The sequence below is a fragment of the Pseudochaenichthys georgianus genome, chromosome 16 (assembly GCF_902827115.2).
Source record: "Pseudochaenichthys georgianus chromosome 16, fPseGeo1.2, whole genome shotgun sequence".
Taxonomy (NCBI): domain Eukaryota; kingdom Metazoa; phylum Chordata; class Actinopteri; order Perciformes; family Channichthyidae; genus Pseudochaenichthys; species Pseudochaenichthys georgianus.
This window is the reverse complement of record NC_047518.2, coordinates 31,203,738-31,219,332: the sequence shown is the minus strand read 5'-3', so window position 1 is coordinate 31,219,332 and position 15,595 is coordinate 31,203,738. Positions and strand designations below refer to the sequence as shown.

Here is a 15,595-nt window from a genome sequence, read left to right as displayed (position 1 = left end):
TTTTTTTCAATGGGAGCAAGTGAGTTAAATAAATGGATGAAAAGTCTCACAATAACACACGCATTATCCATTCAATGACACTTACTGAATAACATAAAACATGCAACATGCACTAAAACATGAATGATATGTTTATATATTCTGCAATATCTTCAACAGAGCTCAACAAAGACAGCATGTAGCAAACATTTCTAAATAATAAATCTCTAGGACACATTGGCTCTTAGTCCACCTGTTTAAGTGCTTCGTGACATAGTTGAAAATAATTCTCAGTGGAGGATGATGGCCGGCAGAATAAATGATGTATCAGTTTATTTTTGAATATTTCTTCCTGACTGCACTAACTTTTCTCACGATGTTGCAGCATCTCGTTAACACCTGGACTTGTGGAGAACGATACTAGAGACTACAGATGTCAAGGCAGCAAATGTAGAAGGCTTCTTGTTTCAGATCTCATACTGAGGTATCGATGATAAACCTTTATTTTTAACCAAAGCAGAAGAGGCAAACTTTTAAATCTTTCTTTTCGAACTACAGCTGCTAGTTGTTAGTTGAACACTTTGCAGAAGTGCAAAACTGCCACCAAGAGAAACAATCTGATCAATGACTTGTTATGACATTTCTCCCGTTATAACAAAATACATGTCGTTATAATAAGATACTGTAATGATATGGCATTTTGTGAAAGCTTGTACCTGCCTCTTTGTTTCTGCAGGTCTCCCTTGAAAAAGAGATCTATGATCTCAATGGGACCAATCTGGTTAAATAAAGGTTTGAAATGAAATGAAAAGAAGCAATCGTTATAATAAGTGACCATTAGTGTGTATGTGGTTTAACAAAAAGGTAGAGATTTATTTTTAATTCTAAGATTTAACTTTTTGGATTTAGTGAAAATACCCATTCCACTGGTTGTTCTATTGTGTTCTAGCCAACTGTCCAAACCCAAAGATATTAAGTTTGCTTCTACTCTATATTACGTAAATCGCCACAAATATTTGGGTTTGAGGTGGGTTAATTGACTTCATGATTGGCAGAATGTCTACTTGATGGCTCAAGAGAAGACCATTTTGTGTGTGTGTGTTTCTGCAGATTTTTCACTGGTTGTGTGAAAGTGATATTCTGCTGTACCAACCAACAAAGGAACCCATTTCAGATCACCATGTGTTGGTCGTATAACTACGCGTTGTGAAGTTCGTGCTCTAGGTCAGTTTTGCCAACAGCATCTGGATTTGAGAGCGGGTCCAAGTCGGCGAACAGGTTGAACCACGCGGAGAGGTCTGCTGACGTCCCTGCTTTGTCTGTGAAGCGAGTAAAGAAGGGGTGACTGTCACACACACATCTGAAAATATCAACACCAGTGAGGGTCATTCCCTTGACTTACAATGTATACTTTTTTTAATACAAAGAGAATTTATCATTCGATAAATATGTATATTTTTTAAAACTAATTCAAATTTATTTTCATTCTAAAAATAGTTATTTCACTTAACTAAGACTACAGTAAAGAATAGGTTGCATACAATTAATCCAAGTGACATTAATGAGAAAGTTACCAGTTATTCTTTATCTTGTAAGCAGGCTATGAAAGATAAATAATAACCCCTGCCTTTAAATACTGCGTCTGGCTAATATACGAAACCATGAATAAAAAACCCACACACTCTGAAAGTCCCCATAATCACAGCTTCCAGTTGAATACGTCTCTTTGAATTAATCTTTTCTTTCCTCTGTTTTACTCATTTGGCTCGGCCCTACCTTTCACTGCTGCCTTAGAAGAGTCCTGATTGGCTCCATATGAGTGCTGCGTTGCCTGGGCGACGGGCTGTGGAATGATCCCAGCCCGATCTGAAATGAACACGATGCACATTTTTAGATGAATCGCTTAACGTGCCAAAGCATGATCCACAAAATAAATCACACTTTGCTGATGTGGAAGAATATCGTGTCATAGACCAACAAACAGAAATATTATAAACATTTATCACTGCAAAATCATATTAGGGGATTAATAGATACATTGCAGAAGTTGCAATTACAACTTTGAGGTCTTGTTTCAGGCACATTTATTTGTCTTGTATCCTTGTGTGGATCCAGAGAATACAGTATGTAGCAACACTAAAGGCCCCCAGGGAGAGCTCTGGAATGTGCTGTTGTGTTTTGTAACAAACAAAAGAGTCAAACAGGCTTAAAGGACTAAATAACATTATGAATCATTTAGATATTTGTATTAGTGCAATATAGACGTTCAGCTCCAGCACCCTCTACTACTGTTGCCTTCACTGTATCCTTCTTATTGACATTTTCAGCAAGACCTTATGTTGAAGCAGGAATTATGAGCGAATAACACCAACATTTTAAAATATGAAATCCTGCTGAAATGTTTTCAATAGTTTTAGTTTTGAAGCTTTAATGTGTAAATGCAGCTCCCCTCTAACTGGTCTCATGACTCATGAGAATATTTGGGGATTTTCCTCCTTGAAGATTTGTTGTGGTTTATTTCACATTCTTGGTCTGAAGCCATTTTTCTTTTGATCTTGCTGTTTGGGCTGTATGCTCAAAATCAGATTCTTTCAAGGATTTGCATGTTTTGGGTCAAATGGAGGCCAGGCCCATCATGTGACGATTTCTGCAGTATCTTTAATAACAGCAAAAACCCTCATTTAGTTTTCAAGAACAAGCCCTCTTGAACAAAGTCTTCCCTGCACTTTTACCCAGAACAGCAAACTTCATTTGAATGTTGATCAATAGGTGTACGATACGTTTTGAGAAGTCAGATTTGTAAGTGTTAAATTAGTTTTTAGCTTGCGCCTGATGTTTGCCTTGCATGCTGTCAAAAGTTATTGTGTCAGCCCTGCCTGTGTGTACTGCTGCCAAACTGTTTACAGCTTGAATTAGCATTATGCTCATTCAGTGCTTTAAAATCGATCTATACTTTTTCCAAGTTCTGTACATTCACGCAGCTCTGATTGAACTCTGACAGTTCCTGGGACCTCATATTGTAATTGTGACTTCCCTGGGGTCTGTAATTTGGACTTCAATCTGTAACAACTATTCCATTCAGTGTGCTTTGTTGACCAGCCGGGCTCTCAGCCTCTCTTTCAAAACTCATTGCCATCTTGCCTGACACAGATCCCAAACACTACCTGCTTAAAAAAACTCCATTGTTCCTTTTTTCCCTAGCCCGTCTTCAAAACTGACTCTTAAATCATGCAGGAACTATAGTTTAATGTCACACACTTTCTAAACTACTACCTTCGTGACTGTTATACTAAAGCCAGGGGATACACACAAACATACTGTAGGTTTTTTACGTCTTCATAGTGAGGCAACTCAAACCCCTTCCAACCAAATCAACAAAACCAGATGAGGTGCTAGCAGCCATTGCCCAGGCCCACAGGAAATGGAAAGTAGTTGGCAATTACCTACAGTTAAGCAAATCTATATGCCAGTTTGTTATAGCCTTATTCTATTACATTGACAGATGTGGCACGAATCAGTTTAAATCCATTCTTTTCCATTTGTGGAAAGAGTTTGCTACAATGGGATAAGTAGCTATTTTGGTTAATGCACTCATTAATGGAAACACAATATAGATTATTATTTAGTTTCAGTAATATATAAATTCATAATTAATTTAGGATAAGGGTGGCTAATTTAAATGTAAGTCATTCAGATACATCTAAAAAGCCCAACATGTCCCTCTTCTCTGGCTCACACAAGCACACAAAGTATTATTTCTGACCTGAGAGGGAAGACTGCAGATGATTCAAGCTCTGGTCCAATAAATGAGAAGGTAGAAAGAAGGAGTTTTCCTTCTGCTGAGCCTCGGCTGCTCGGCCTGATGCTGATCCCTCCTCCATGTCTCCAAACACTTCGGTCCACTCTCTGGAGAAGTCGCCCTCGTCCACAGACGTACTGCCCAGGATCTCATTCAGCAACGCCATGCTGTCCTTCTCCTCTCCCTCGAACTCTAAGTAGGCAGAGAGACTATCTCCATGCCCTGTAATGATCAGACGCAGTGGTCAGAGTAAGCAATATGAATAACAATATGGTGATGTTACAGAACATTTCTCTGTTAACTGGCTGCATTAACTTGTCTCATTTCCCCCCAAACTATGCTGTGCTTTCATTGGTACATTGGGGGCATAGGTGTTACATTTATCTTGATATGTCTTAATGAGAAAGAGCTGATTAGTTCATTGGCATCAAATTCATAGTTAAGTTGTTTTTTTAGGTAGAAATGTCAAAAAAGTTACCTGTATTAAATTATCAAATGTTATAATGACTGTTATATTACTGCTCTATTAAAGTTAACTGGATATCTTTTTTGTTTTGGTCTGTTGGTCATCCAAAACAAACAACTTTAAAGCATCAAATTGGGCTTCACATTTTATAGACTGATCGTTAAATCATTGTTAGTTGCAGTTTATTTCCAGATACTGTAAAACATATTGCAGTTACATAGATTTGGTAGCATTGTGTTTTACCTTCTCTGGTCTTATCGCCGTTTTCATTCTCTAATGAGACGAGTCTGTAAAGATGACATCAAATCAGTTCATAGCATTTGACCCATACAGAAAGCAGCTGTTGGGTAAGATACTATTTCCAGGCTGGTTCAGTGTTTATAAACAGATCTTCAGATGTCCCTGTCGTTATGCACATGTTTGGTCTACCTGCATGAGGAAAGATCAGGATGAGATTACTCACTGGTCGTCTGTGGGCTCTGCTTTCTTTCCATCTTCAGCCTCTGCTTTAATTCTCTTCTTCCCTTTTTTCTTAGCGATCTTGTCCATGGGGCCTTGTAAGGTCTGAAAGAAAGTCGCTGATCATGGTTAGTTGCAGATTCTTGAGAACTTAAGTGTCTGAATGTAGGTCTTATCTGCTCAGGTCAAGACGTTCTCGGACCTTAAGAGTGGAGAACTCATAATGCTGACAGCCCTTGAAGCTTTCATGAATGGCTGCCATAGTGTGGGATGTCTTCTCCCAGAAGTGCAAAAGTGTTGTCTGAAAACAGAGGAAACAGTGATTCACATCCTTGTGTCTGACAGTTACATCTCCAATGCAGTGTCTTTGTTCCCTTTATGTTTGTCTTCCTTCCTGGCTTAACCGCATGTGGCACAGTCTTTGAAAACACCCTATTCAAGATCAGTGGAGTGTATGCAAACAGCTGGGATTTGTGGTATACCTGATATGTGGTTAAGACGTGAGACAGGAGGTTGCAGCGACTGGCTCCCAGCAGGTCCACTTTCTGGCAGACATCGGTCTTCAATTTGTCAAAGCTTGTTTTTGTAGTGCGCACCTGGGCCTGAACCTGAGATAAGAACATTTCCCAACTGAAGATAAGAACCCAGTATTATGTATCACACGGGGTCAAACTGTGAACACACAAAATGTGGAGTTGACTTTTGTGCAAGTGTCAGCAGAAAAGAGCATGCTGGGTACTTGATACAGTGGCATTGATCAATAGACCAGCATTGGATGGTGTGTTCCGCCCTCTAGTGGCTGTTTTTAACTTTTATTTTTCCTGCTTTGTGTCGTTTGTGCTGCCTTAGGAACTGCAGCAAATTATGGCTGAAACGATTCGTCAATTACTCAGTTAGCTGGTGATATTTGAAATACTTATCAAGCAGACAACATACGAAGATGTCTCCTTCAGGCTTTGATATTTTCCAATATTTACTGACATTTTTTAGACCGAATATTTAATTGAAAAAATAATGAACAGATTAATTAATGATACAAATGGGTAGTCCTACAGCAGATAGCTTGTTGGAGCAGACAGACTATGCTATCTTTCTCTCGCACACTGTTGGCAGGTTTCTGACATTACTTGGTGTTATGGAATTTTAATTATTGTACTCTAACTGCATTTGTGTTATGTACCTTTTTCATTGGTATTTTCACATTTGTCTTGTAAGATATGTTTGTTGTTTTTACATTGTCAATTGTGTTTGTTGATTTGTGAAGCCCTCTGAGACAAATATGATTTGTGATATTGGGCTATATAAATAAACTTGAATTGAATTTCTGTTTTCATGACTCTGTGGAAGCTAAAAACATTGAAGAGCGATCGCCCAGGTAGATAAATGTTTTTCACATCAGACATTGATTTGTCATAGGAGGAAAGCAACGTTAATAACGTCATTGGAAACCTGGAAAAAGCAAATCTTCATGAAACGCAATTTTCTTAGTTACATCTGTGATTTCCATTTTAAAATATGAAAATGTCTGCAGTGAAAAAGGCCAATTTGTCTGACCTTTGACTCTTCCTCCTGTCCCAAGACAAACCTTGCGAAATTTCTCCATCTGTTTACTAGTATCCGGATCCAGCTCCTGTGAAACGTCCTTCATCCAAAGCAGCGCTCCGCGGTATTCAGTCCTGGACTGCTCCATCCGGTTCACCGTCAGCCACGTGTCTGAGATCGCTCGATAGCGAAACGTTTCCACCTCCTGGTACAAGCGGCACAGAGGGTTTCTCAGGGCCAATCTGTGAAGGATGTAGAGTGTAAATGAAGTATTCAATTAAAGCACGTGAGTAGTTTAACATTCTCATTGCAGCCTTGGTTTTAGACATTAGTTGATGATATCTCATGTCATCAACAATCTTGAATTCAATTTTGACCTTTTATAGTTCATAATAAAGCCTGCTGAATCATTTGAAGCCACAAGGGGGAAGGCTTTTCCAACCCCAGCAGGGGTGTCTGGCAAAATTAAATATTAAAGTCAATCATAGACCCCTTGAAGAGTCAGTTAAACCAAATGGTGTTTAGCCCTCTTGGTAAAGACACAAAGTACATTCTAAACAAAGGAAAAGTAGTAATATTTACTATATTTACACTTGATAAACCAAATCACTAGCAGAACATAAGAGCTACCAATGCTCTTGACAAAAATAAGATTTGTTTACATTTGTATTTTAAGGGTAAAAATGTAAAATGTAATGTGTAAAATGTTACACTTGAGTATTATGAGTCATTAGGTGTGGTTGTTTCGATTAATTGTTTTCAGTTAGCAGGGTGTGGCACAGATTCAGCAATCAAATAATTCCAATCGTTGATTTTTGTGTGTCATTTTGCTGTAGAGGAAACGTCTTCTGCTTTGATCTTGTTATTATACGAATCCTGTGGGCTGAAGTTTCCCAACATAACTAACTCTGGGTTCACAGCTGGGCAATTAAAACACTCCATATTTTCAGTAACATCACCATAATTGTGGGTGATAGTTTACCAACATTTCTGACCTTTACTTTATCTAGTGCAGCTGGAACTTGTATGTAAATGATCTGGTTTTTTTCATACTCACAATTGTACGCATGTTGCCTACCTCTGTTGGGAAGAGAAGCAGAGAGCCTTCCCCGTGGCCTGCATGATCTTTCCAGCTCTGGTTTTGTCCTGCGAGCCCTGGGAGCGCAGGAAGCGTCCCAGCTCGTTCTCCTCTTGGGAAAGGACTGCATAGTAGAGATGGTAGAAACAGATATATTTGTTTTTGTGTCTGAAGTTAAAATGTTAACAATATAATAACATATTTACAGTTGCAAGAAAAAGTATGTGAACCCTTTGGATTCTCCACACATAGCGTTGTGTGTTCCTTCCAAACAACTCAGCTTTGGTTTCATCTGTCCACAGATTATGTTGCCAGTAGTGCTGTGGAACATCCAGGTGCTCTTTTGCAAACTTCAAACGTGCAGCAATGTGTTTTCTGGACAGCAGTGGCTTCCTCCGTGGTGTCCTCCCATGAACTCCATTCTTGTTCAGTGTTTTACGTATCGTAGATTCGTCAACAGAGATGTCAGCATGTGCCAGAGATTTCTTTAAGTCTCTAGCTGACACTCTAGGATTCTTCTTCACCTCATTGAGCATTCTGCGCTGTGCTCTTGCAGTCATCTTTACAGGACGGCTACTCCTAGGGAGAGTAGCAACAGTGCTGAACTTTCTCCATTTATAGACACTTTGTCTTACCGTGGACTGATGAACATCAAGGCTTTCAGAGATCCTTTTGTAACCCTTTCCAGCTTTATGCAAGTCAACAATTCTTAATCGTAGGTCTTCTGAGAGCTCTTCTGTGAGAGGCATGGTTCACATCTGGCAATGCTTCTTAAGAATAGCTAATTCAAAACTGGTGTGTATTTTTTATAGGGCAGGGCAGCTTCAACCAACACCTCCAATCTCGTCTCATTGATTGGACTCCAGGTTGGCTGACTCCTGACTCCAATTAGCTCTTGAAGAAGTCTTTAGCCTAGGGGTTCACATACTTCTTCCACCCTGCACTGTGAATGTTTACATGGTGTGTTCAATAAAAACATGAACACATATAATTGTTTGTGTGGTATTAGTTTAAGCAGACTGTGTTTGTCTATTGTTGTGACTTAGATGAAGATCAGAACACGTTTTATGACCAACTTATGCAGAAATCCAGGTCATTCCAAAGGGTTCACACTTTTTCTTGCAACTGTACATGCTAAAGCACTTTAACAAAGCATTCCATGGAGCACTGATGTTTATGGAATATGGGCTTGCATGCACTCTGTTGAGAGTTCTTTTATTATTAATGTTCTATTTGAGCAAATACTTACAGCATATCCTCCTCTGGTACTGCTCAATGACCTTTAGCAGCTCCATGCATGTTCTCTGCACGGAGTGAAAAACCTGTGGGGTAAAATAAATCAGCTTAAAATCAAAAGGCCTGATAATTGTGGGGTAATGCTCAGTTTAGCAAGTTGTGTATACATTGCCTGAATATGATGATCACAGATATCACCTTAAATCTATAATACTTCATTAATTTCAAGGATTTCAATCTACAAGTGAATTCGATCAACCTAAAGCCTTTTATGAGGTGAAAATAGAAGTATTAAAATGCCACATAAAGGTTAAAAACATGAAGTTATTTTAGTTTATCACAGCGCTCATCGAGGCCCTGCCCTAAATTAATGCTGTTTTCCCAGCTTTTATAAGCTATCGATTTCAGCCATAAACTCACTTGGCTCCTGAAATGGAGGTTTAGATGATGGCGGTCGGACAGGCAGCCTAATGTACGTTTTAAGCCTCGAGCTAATCCTAGCATAGTGTGAATCAAAAAGCCATTTAAGTCACTGCAGAGTGCCTGAGGGGAAGTTTTCCCACTGTCTTAATGTTTCTGTGATGCGACTGCGGCCTGACTTTCTGTTCCCTTAGTCACTTAGTAAAACTACCACATTTTCATATTCCTCCTCACCTCCAGCTTGCCGTCCAGTTCTGCATCTGACGCAACCACGTGTTCGTCCTCTTTCTTACCGGTGACCTTGATGAGCGTCTGTTTTGTCTTCCAGTACTTCTGCTGGAACTTGTTCACAACAGACGAGTCTTGGCTTTGGATAAAGCGATCAAGATAGTCTTGGGAGTAGCCACTGCAATGACACAGAGGATGAACCAATGTTGTGACTGTTGCTGTATAACCTCATGGATTGGTATGAAAAATAGTGTGAACACAAAAGATTATATGTACTCACAAATGTCCTCTCTCCATTTTTTGCAGATTTCCTGTGGAGAAAGCGGAGTGGATGAAATAGCTCATGGATAGCAGATGTAGTGAGGAACTGGGGGTCAGTGGTAACACTTTGTTTTCTTTTACATTTTGCCAAATTTTGAGCAAACAAAACTCAGCAGAACGCTTATTGTTATAAATCAATTGCAGCTTGTTTTTTTTATTTTGTATATTGCAGAATATGATGGATACTTGGTTAAATCAATAGCCTACTGTAAAGTTACAACCTGTCAGTTAAAGCGAAGAAAATAATGTTGTAGAATGGTAGAAGTATCTTCAAAAGGAAACTACAAAGGAAAGTACCTCAACAATTAGTATACTTATTCCACCTCTGAACACCTTAAGCAAGAGACTCACTGGCTGGAGCACAATGTGATATCTTACCTGTCAGACTCATAACAAGATGTGAACGAGATTTATTTTGTATTTCTACCATTCCTCCCTGGTGTGTTAACCAGAGACAATTTCACAACCGAGTAGATGTTCAGCTTTTGAGGGAGGATTTGAAAACATTGCCTAAGTAACCGGATGTTTTCCAGAAGTACAAACCCTGCCGTCCTTCAGCTGACATGAATAATTAATTATTTTACAAACAGCTCGCGCGTCATCACGACTCCTTTTAATGTGATGATGGGATGCGATGAACGCGCCACCTTAATAACAAGGAAGGAAGAAATGCTTTTAGATTAATATGCACTTAGAGATAAATGAACCAGCGCATAATGACGCAGCCTATATAAATACGAGTACAATACATCCCCGCCGCACCAGAATAAACACAACGCCTGGTTTGCTGTAGCGCACTGAACGGACACGAAGCGTCGCCTTTAGATATGACGATATAAATGAGCATATATCAAATCAGAAAATAATAGAATATCAAACAGGTACCTGATTATATGTATTAAATGAAATGTCGTTATATTCCTGCCATCGTTGCTCGCGCTGCAGCTCTGGATGTAGGCCCTGCTATAGTGTGTACACACAGCTGCTCATTCACTTCTGCATGCAACTGACGTCATCAGCGGCGCTCCCCTGATTCCGCGCGCATCACGTTCAGATGTTTGTCTCGTGCAAACAGATATTACTAATATAAACACTGATTGTCTCGTGCGGTTGTGGACTAGCAAAACAATAATGATAATCCGACATAAAAAATTAAATAATAATCTTAATCATAATCATAATAATAACAATAATACATCTACTTTCTTTAAACCACCTTGCTTTGCATGGTACAAACTAGCATTAGGACATTTGAAGATGTCATTGAGAAAAATTCAACCGGATAAGAATTATTACAAATTATACGTTATGTAAATTAGATAGGCTTACAATAAAATAAGCATGTACCCCTCAGTATAGTGTCTGTTTAGGCACAGATAGATAAAGAAGGTACAAGATTATAATAATTTATGGTTAAAGCTAAATAAAGCAAATGGTACATGACTTCAAATAGCTGTCATCATATCAAGAGTGGCAGTATTGTCATTATAGCACCATACAATCATATAGCAGAATACATAGTAGTAAAGCAATCATCCATATTCAAGCAATGGTAAATTAAACTCCTTCAATTAATTACTAATTGCACCAAAATTGCAACATCCCGTTTCTCCAGCAGCCTGGTGCAGACCACCATCACTCAGCTCATGAAACCTCTAGCGGTGCTTAGTTCTGTATCTGTCCAAAGGATGGCAGTGTAACATAAAAAGAAGGGAAGTGCACCTTAATAGTCTCTTCTCTCCCGTGTGAGGCCCCCGAGCTTTCATCTGTTGGCTTCAATTTATTTCATCACACTATACTGCAGCTGATCTAATGGCATGTACATTTTGTTGTCACCTAAAGGGAATTTCTTGTCATGCTCCAAATTGATGTACCTGTTTATTGCCTTGGACAGTATTTGTGCTGCACTGTCAGGAGGAGTGTGTGAGCAGCATGCAGACAATTTAACTGATCAGTAAACTGGAGTACGTGTAAAGAGCGGTATGTGTATTTATATTTGGAAAAAGCTTTTTATGTTGAGCTTTGCAGACATAATTTGATTATCACCAAAGTAATGTTGAACCCTTTGATCCTTGAACAGCCTGAGGTCACTTTCTGCATCATACAGCTGCTTTCCACCCTCTGTGCAACACGGAAACACGCATGTTTTTTACAGTTGGTTATTTTGCGTTTTTAGTACCGTAATAAAGTCCGATTCGCCAAAGGAAGTTCTCCAGCATGCCTGGGCACATTTCCATCCCTGACCTCTGACTGCATCTCAAGGCTTGTGATACGAGCAGGTAGATAGACGCGTCTCTTGAAGAGAGGATATCATCTCCATAAAGACTGGTGTCCTTCACCCCATCTGATCCCCCTCTTGCACTTACCCATCTTATCTCCACATTCAAGATGGTATCAAAGCAATTTGAGTTCACTTAAATAAGACAGGAAAACAATCAGGGCCTTAAATTAAGTGATGCTGTTGGGGGTTTAATTCAATCAAGCCTGAGTCAGAGAAATTCCTTTCTGATATTGATCAGGGACGTCACTATTGATTTTCTCTGACATTTCCTTACTCCTACTTTTTGTTCTGTGCTTCACTTGTGAGATGTTATTTGTATGTCAGAGCCTCCTCTTTCATTCTCAAACTGTACACCAGCTCATGCCAGATTGGCAAGCACATTTTCTGGGACACACAGTCTAAACCAGACTTGAGCGTGCCCTCATTATGAAGGTTTGCAGCCCCCGGAGAGTGCCCGACCCGACCCCAAAAATTGCTCAATTGACTTTTTCCATTCGCAGTTATGTGTGGTGATGGAGAACCATGACATGTACACCACTCCAATGTGATCCCTTGCTCGACGCGAGTTTTCGACGCACACTATAGCTCAAAAACGGGCCACAGGATCAAAAGTGTCTCTTTTCGCCTGAAGGAGCCACTGCGTCGATCCTTTCCATGTCTGCACCAAATGGTGTTTTCTCTCTCTCTCTCTCTCACCAGTAACTTGCTGGAACACATTTAGATCCTGAGTAGAAGTCCTCAGTGCCCACTCATCACTCTGCGTGGTGTTTGAAGATTACTACGCTCAGAGACATCCTCACTGGGCATCCAGGCAGCTTAGAGGCCAAAATCCATAATCCCTTACCCTTCATGGGAATTCTCCATGCACTTCAACATGCTGAAATACAGCCCCGCTGCAGCAGCCACTCATGGTCGAGGAACTACTGCAGCCGCAGGCCGAGATAGATGGATGACATGTCTCAATGAATGTGGGAGAAGTGGAGAGGAAGTTAGATTTAAAAATAAGTTATATACCGCAAATAGTTTTCTGCCCAGAAATCTAATCTAAAAGGATGTTGCAACACATTTTTATGTCTAATATATGCACACTACTTCAGTCTGTCCTCATGCACCGGCATCTGTTTTATGTATACCATAACAGCCCAGAAGACATTATTTACTGGAAATATGGGTACTTTAGAGGGACTCAGCAGTTGCACAGCCATTTTACCAGGCGACTCTTAATAATAAAAAAAAAATCCTCTGAGGCTTTAGTGCTTTATTAAAAAGCGGAAATAAATGTAGTTCCTTGATTTAGTAATCTGCATGAGCGAGTAATATGTAAAGTTCAGCTGTTGTAGCTGAAGGACCAGTAGGGTTTAATTTGTCCTCCTCCAGGCTACACTCTAATGCTTTGTAGTCTGCTCTGCTCAAACCCATGTAATAGCTTGGGGAGTTTGCCTTGCAGCGCACAGGAATAATACAAGTAATCTCATATTCACATTAGGTATTTTCTCATTATGAAAATAATTTCTTTACCCTAAACCCTTTACAAATAAATTGTATTGGACATATAAGCACGATTATGAGACAAAGAGAAAAAGGTCAGAGCAGGTTTTAGTCAAACTTCAGGTATCACAAATGTTGAACTTCTGTTTTTTGCACCATCTGTGCACACATGTTTTCACAAGTTCAAGTGATAACAAGGTTTTGTTGTCAACTTTTCCATGGCAGTTTGCAAGGACATCACCGTCTCTCAGAGTATATACGTTTGTCTCCAACATGTTGAGCTCAAACTTGAACACAATGTCAGTGTGAGTGCCCTTGGTCTGTGTGGAGCTGGCCTGCTACCCAGCACCACCTCTCTAACCTGTATCACCGCGTTGCAGCTTTCTCTCTCTCCCCGCTCCGTGGCACCGGACGCTGAGGAGGGCAGAGCGTGTCACCATGCCAGCACTGGTCTGAACTCATTCAAGGTTACTCTTTGATTTAATGGTGATGCATTTTTTAAAACCGCATCATCCCTCTCTCTTGCCACCGCACCTAGTCCATCTCTGTCACAAACACTGGCTGTGCGTCTCACCTTTAGCAGTGGAAGCACCAGGAGAGGTTGTTTAAGATATAAATCAATGGCAAACGAAGCCTAGGCGCGGTGCAGGCTGGCCCTGATTGTTTTACCTGCCAGTCTGTTTTAAAGGCAGGACGGTGAAGGAAAACTCTCCTATATATTTGGGCTGTGACACGGGAAAATGGTCTTCTCATCATGTGGACAGCTTTTCGTATGGGCACTCACAATTAACACTGACTGCAAATCCTTGTTGTTTCGACACAAATAACCAGGTGTTGTGGTGCAGATTAACACTTTGGTGATTTTCACTGAACTTTTGAAGATGTCAATTATGGAGCAGAATATAAGTGTTTATTGTGTCTTTGTTTAGTATAAATAGCATCACCCATACATCTGTGAGGTTTTTGACAAGGTGATATAATCATCACCTCTTTCTGCTGTTGTTTCAAGGAATATACACTGACAGCATTATGTGACATAAAAATAGATTTTAAACTACCGGTAGTTGCTCTTTTTGTGAGATGCAGCTGCTTGTGAAAGGACCACACACACTCAGACACAGACACACACACACACACACACACTTATTTTCAGCAGATCAGACAACATTTTTATTTTTTTTCTTAACTGAAATAAAATCGGAGGTATTCAGAGACGAGCACATCAGTCTTTGTGCCGTTCGACAGGCTGTTATGGATAGAGTTGAAGATGTCTGATAGCAAAAGAAGAGGATAGAAACGGGCCATATTCATGAGCTATGTAATCCTCTGATATCTCATGTCATTGTGAAATGCAAACACACCTTTGACATCAATACTTGTGCGTCTGGTTTGTTAAACCTACATCTCAAAATAATTGGGAAACTTCACATTGATGTTCCCTGTCCTCCCCCCAAAATACAAGACTGATGAGAAACCTGATGAGCACAAATCTGATTAACAAATACAACTTAGTATTCTGAAGTCAAAGGTAGCAATGTTCTGCAGGGACGATTATCATTAATATTATCAGTTATAGTAAATCATTTAGTTAAGTTATTTATTTTTACTTAAATAAAGGATATATATTTGTAACATTTTAACATCTATTTTGGAAACGGGAAGGTTTTAGAAGCATAAAAAACACTTACATTTTCTTCAATATGCTTGCCTCTACGTCTTTAAAAGCAATGATATCATACATTAACTCTTCAAATGTTCAATTTCATGAAACATAAAGTATAAATACAGAAGAACTGCACCTGTGTACTCACTCTAAAGGATAAACAAAAGACTCTGTATGAAGTTAAAGAGGATTAGCTCCTCCTATAATCAGATTTGTTAAGGCCTTTAACTAATTATTATTTGTATTAACAATGAATCAATCTCTTCATTTGCTTTTAATTATTTGTTATTTTATCATCATAGTCCATAAAAGGTTTTGAAAAAAAATGTCCAACACAATTTCCTGTAGCCTGAGGAGACAAAATCAAATCACTTGTTTTGTTGAACAGTCCATAATCCAGAGATATTAAAATTACAACCATATAAAACGGAGAAAACAGCAATTTGTGGAAGAGTTGGGAAGCTTGAACACTCCTGCTTGATACATTATTATTACATACTTTTATTTTTTACCTCCATATTCTTTATGTTTTTGAAAGTGGACAAAATGGATACAATTGTCTCAATAAGTGTTAAAACTATTACTTGAGGAAAGAATTTTGGATCTTTTAAAGTCAATCATCCAGCAGAAATACT

At 39.3% G+C, this 15,595-nt stretch overlaps 1 protein-coding gene across 2 annotated transcripts; it reads right to left on the bottom strand.

The window, feature by feature from the left end:
* Positions 1–118: 118 nt before the first annotated feature.
* Positions 119–10,516, bottom strand: ica1 (islet cell autoantigen 1). Of its 2 annotated transcripts, XM_034101785.2 has the most exons (13): positions 10,414–10,516; positions 9,488–9,518; positions 9,214–9,385; positions 8,573–8,645; positions 7,324–7,447; positions 6,289–6,487; positions 5,186–5,311; positions 4,906–5,004; positions 4,708–4,808; positions 4,488–4,531; positions 3,743–4,000; positions 1,756–1,845; positions 119–1,298 (listed from the first exon to the last, which is right to left on the bottom strand). In XM_034101785.2, the coding sequence occupies exons 2-13, from the start codon at positions 9,502–9,504 to the stop codon at positions 1,177–1,179; spliced, it is 1,425 nt and encodes a 474-aa protein (XP_033957676.1). In that variant the 5' UTR covers positions 9,505–9,518; positions 10,414–10,516; the 3' UTR covers positions 119–1,176. The 2 variants fall into 2 exon arrangements, with proteins under 2 accessions (XP_033957676.1, XP_033957675.1); XM_034101784.2 differs by lacking the exon at positions 10,414–10,516 and having other exon boundaries at positions 9,488–10,401.
* Between the last annotated feature and the right edge of the window lie 5,079 nt (positions 10,517–15,595).

Bases quoted from the DNA above. Each gene is read 5' to 3' on its own strand.
- ica1 (XM_034101784.2), bottom strand. From the start codon at position 9,552: ATGAGCTATTTCATCCACTCCGCTTTCTCCACAGGAAATCTGCAAAAA. The intron at 9,386-9,487 runs GTGAGTACATAT...GTGTCATTGCAG, and splicing joins AAAATGGAGAGAGGACATTT to TGGCTACTCCCAAGACTATC. The intron at 7,448-8,572 runs GTAAGTATTTGC...TCTACTATGCAG, and splicing joins GTACCAGAGGAGGATATGCT to TCCTTTCCCAAGAGGAGAAC.